We start from the raw sequence: 4,562 nt of genomic DNA, 5'->3' as shown, positions 1-4,562 counted from the left end.
GAGCCCACCTGGGCACGAGCCCACCCGGCGCCGGCCCACCCGGCACCACTCCACGGGGCGCCGCGGGCACGCCTCTGGGGAGCGGTGGCTGATTGCACGTGTCCTCGTTGCTCTTCCTCCCCGCAGCTCCACTTTTAACACCAAAACGTTATTAGCGATGTCGCGTCTGAAATGTGGGTCACTTTGTTAATTAGGGACAGCGGGCGGGGGGGACCGGTGTGGGCCTGTCTCATCAGAGCAGGTGATTGCAGCGCGAAGCGGATCTGGCTCTGCGGAGCAGCGACCCTGACGGGGGTGGCCCATTTCAGACAACGACCTGCCACGTGGGCGCGCGCGGGAAGCCTTCGGGGACAGGGGGAAATGTTCAGGCAACTGCAGCTCATCGGGAGCAAAATCGTGATCGAAAATCACGCCCTGGGCCCCGGTGCCCTCCATGCCCCCACGGTGCCACCCACGCACCACATCAGCCCCTCTAGGGGTCTTGGCGTGGCGTGGCGTGGCGTGGGCCGGGGTCCCCCGGTGGTGCGGCCGGCGGAGAGGGTTCAGCCCTCGCAGGAGTGACCCTGACGACGACGACGAGCCAGCCCACCTCGCGCGGCCACCGACGCGGCCCGAGTACCGACTCAAGGACCCCACGGACGACACACTAGCCCACCTTCCTCAACAGTCCTGCTGTCCCCACACTACAGGGGTGAGGGGAAACAGGCCGGGCACTGACGGGCGGGGGCGGCCGCCCTCGGCCGCATCCCTGCTCTTCCCCCGACGCCGGGGCGCCAGGGCCTAGACTTCCGTGTCCGCGTGTCCTGAGGGAAGCTGCACTTTGGAAGGGCTTGCAGAACGATTTGGCAGTCCTATGAGTCATGCAAACTGGGTCTGGGCCACGGTCAAAAGTCACCTTCTGAGCAAGGCAAACAGAAAAATACATAATTACTGTATTCTTTTTACTTCTTTTACTGGTTTTTCACTTGTGCCATATGATTTCCAGAATTCTGCCTATCTTGGTAGGAATTCATGGGTTGGCTCCATCATCAAAAGGGAAGAATGGGGTGAAACAATCTGATTAAGGTAAAGATCTACAATATAAACTCTAAGTTAACCAATAAAAGTTATAGATATAAGCCAGAGAGCAGACAGTCGAGGAGTTAAATAATAATTGACTCAAAAGGCCCAGAGAAAAGGGGTGAGAACAAATGAGACTGGGGAAGAAGCCAGACACTGGCATGGTAAATTAAAACCCAGCACATCAATGATCACGTTAACCGTGAACGGGTAAACACTCAATGAGAAGACGGGGATCGGACCAGAAAATTCACAAATCCAGGTGAAGCAGACAAGTTCCTCGAAGAACACAAATTCCCAGAATTTAATCAAGAAAAAACAGCGCCGACAGCTCTTAACTGCATACACTTAAGGCTGAACTGTAGGCACACGTATTTCTCTGGGGACATTTTATCTAACGTTGAAGGAAAAAATAACACTAATTCTATATGAACTCCCAGAAAAATCACAACGAAGGAATATTTTCCAATTCAATCTGTGAAGCAGGATTACAAAGTCAGGCAAGTAATAAAAACAGCAACACCCACCATGGTCACGGGATTAACATTTTAGCAGACCAAATGCAATTATATAAGAGGAATAATGGCTCGTAGCTGAGAAGGATGTATCCCAAGAATTTAAAGGTGGTTTAGTATTTGAAAATTAGCCACTGCAATCTAGCACATTAACATTGAAAAATAAAAACCATGTAAATATCTCAACAGATACAAAGGCAGCCACCAAATCCATATCCAAAGCTGACAGAATCTCTCAAAACAGAAGAGGAGAAACTTCCTCAAGCTGATGTAGGCACTTAAGGAAAAAAACTGTGAACATCTTACCTAAATTTGAAAATCTGACTTCACCCCTAAGAGAAAAAATGAGGTAAGAAAGTCTGTTCTGCCAGTCCTGTTAATGCTGTAGTAGACATTCTAGCCAGTGTAATGGAGCAGGGGGAGGAAAAACAAAACAAAACTGTCACTGGATAAGCCGGGAAACTTATGAAAATACAGAATGAAAACAATTTTAAAAAATGTTAAAGGAGACCTATTCATATGCGTGGTGGGTGGATGTTCATGTTCCTGTTTCAAATGTTTACCAGTTTCATTTTTCTCCATTGATCGTTCAAGGAAAAAATCTTCCTGTCTTCAATTCTTACAGAATAAATGGACTCCCAGTTAATAAAAGTGTCACTCGGCAGAGACGTAAGAGCTGGCAGTTAGCGTCTGAGAACGGCTGGATCTTAAGAGATTGGTGTGTGCTTCATGGTAGTTTAGTTCCGTAAGAAGAGAATTCAGAGACACTGTAGTGACAGTTTGAATCAGAGAAACAACATGACCGAGGGCTGATGTGTGTTTACATGTCCTGAAATGACCTGGGCCAGTGCCTTAAATTTAAAATTAAAATGTAACCATAAATCTGTCCATAACTTTTAGAGCCTAAGTGTCAAGCAGAAAGTAAACTCAAAGAAGTACCACCTGAGTTTTGGATCAGAAAGTCTAAGACCTGCAGGAGACCCCACTGCAGACTCTCACAGAGCACAGAGAGCTCTGCGGGCCGTGGTCACCGCCCTGCCGGAAGCTGGCGTCCCCTTGGGCACTCTAAAGAAGCCTGATGCTCACGCCACCGTCTGGAAAGACTAACAGGAGGGGCAAGTGGGGAGCCGACACCCGCAGTTTCTTCTTTCGGTGTCAGTATTCTAACAGCTGTAAGATGGTTCTAGTACTCGCATCACTGCACAAACCCCTCCAGCGCCGTCCACGCCGCTGCGGAGGGCCGGGCTTTCTCCTTTCGGGTTGCTGGGTGATATCCCGTCATGTAAATAAACCCAGTCATCCACCATTTGGGGGGCTTCCATAGCTCACCTACTGCAAATGGTCCTTCAGTAAACAGGGGTGCAGGCGTCCTTTTGACTTAATGACTCCGTGTCCTCTGGGGAGACCCCAGGAGCGGGACTGCGGCAGTGTGAGGAACCCCCACACAGCTTTCTAGAGTGGTTGGACCAGGTTGCGGTCCCACCCAGTGCGGGGGAGTTGCTTTTTCTCCACATTCAGAAAGAAAAAGAAAATGATCGAATGGTCTCAGAGGAGGAACGCAGAGGAACCAAATAGTCATCAGGAAAAAAAAAAAAAAACAGTAAAACTACAGTAAAGAAAAAATCAAAATCACCAGGCAACGACAGCTCAGCCGCGTCCTGCAGGGAGGGGCGGGGGGGGAGGGGCGCGGGGCGGTGCGGGGCGGTGCGGGGGACCGCACGCTGCGCTAAAGTGAAGGGCGAGGTGGCAAATATACATTTTTAATTTTAAAAATCAAGGGGACGAAGGTGACTAATACACAATCAAGTTTGAGGACGCAATTTTAGGGCAAAACCTGATCATGCTTCCGCGAGCAAATCAGACACTTGATGCAGAGTCGTAACAGGCTGCTCTAAGTCCCCAAATGCCTCGATTAAGTGAATTAAGGGAAGAATCTTGCAATGACAGTCTCCAAAATGCCATTTTTGCAAAGGGATAGAAGACAGAACTTCAAGTGCTGAAACACTAAAAATACACGACTTGCGGGGAGAAAGGAAAGAGGTGGCATCTAATTTGCAGCTTCCTGCAAGGTGACTCATGAACACCGAGTTCACCGACCAGCCCAAACCAGCCCAAACCAGCCCAAACCAGGCGGCTGTGCCACCGACACCGCAGCAGCCCGGCGGCCGGACCTGGACCCGCGGGCAGTTGCGCGGGGCGGGGAGCCCCTCGGCCGGCCACTCCCGCCCCAGTCACACCCCCACCTTCGCCTTCCAGAGCCCTGCGACCGGGCCTGGCACCCCGCGAGGGGCGGGGACGGCACAGCAGAGGCCCTAAGCGGCAGGACCCCCACGAAGCTGGCCGGCGGGTCCCGCCCGCGGCTCTGGCGCTGCTGCGCCCACGCCCGCACCCAAGTGTGCAGACAAGGCCCCCCGCTCCCTCGGGCTTCGGCGGGGCCAGAACAAGCGGCCAAAGTGGAGGGACGCTGGGGGCCCGACGGGTCTGGCGTCACGGCCAGAGACCCGGGCCGGGGACTCGACTTACCTTATGGCACATGTAGGATCCACCCTTCTTCACCCGGTCCTTCCCGGAAGGGGGTCCTCTCTGCGGAGAGGAGAAGGGGCTCGGCAGTGCTGGCAGGGGCGGCCCGGGCGGGCGACCTCCCCGCGCCCCAGGCGACGCCCCTCCGGGGAGAGCGCCAGGAGGCGCAGCTGTGCCCGGCCCCGGGTGCAGGCCGACCCGCACGGCGCCGGCGCCAAGCCAGAGGCCGCGGCCATGAGGGGTGACGGAGTCGCTCCGCATCCAGCTTGTGGAACTTGAGTCGGGTTTACTGAGACGAAGACACTCGCCGTTCACAGCTACTTTTCCCTCTTGTGAACACTGTAAATGTTTGGCTCGGATTCGGGAGGTTTGACTGACTCACAACAAACTTTTTCGCCCTTTCGTCTTTTTGAATAGGAGGCTCAGGGTCTTTATTGCATTTCTGGCAGGGAGAAGCAGGCGAGGGCC

At 53.3% G+C, this 4,562-nt stretch overlaps 1 protein-coding gene across 6 annotated transcripts in view; it reads right to left on the bottom strand.

Annotated features, from left to right (window-relative positions):
* The window catches only part of SUMF1 (sulfatase modifying factor 1), a 43,395-nt gene that overhangs the window by 25,385 nt on the left and 13,448 nt on the right, over positions 1-4,562 (bottom strand). For 2 of the 6 annotated variants that reach the window (XM_012732174.1, XM_012732173.1), the window contains exon 7: positions 4,098-4,157. In XM_012732174.1, the coding sequence (XP_012587628.1) occupies positions 4,098-4,157 (60 nt within the window). The other 4 variants (XM_004692251.2, XM_012732176.1, XM_012732175.1 and 1 more) reach the window with 4 other exon arrangements.

The sequence above is a fragment of the Condylura cristata genome, unplaced genomic scaffold (assembly GCF_000260355.1).
Source record: "Condylura cristata isolate star-nosed mole 26May11 unplaced genomic scaffold, ConCri1.0 scaffold00033, whole genome shotgun sequence".
NCBI classification, from domain to species: domain Eukaryota; kingdom Metazoa; phylum Chordata; class Mammalia; order Eulipotyphla; family Talpidae; genus Condylura; species Condylura cristata.
Note: the sequence above shows the minus strand (reverse complement) of the source record. Positions and strands in the feature narration are given on the sequence as shown.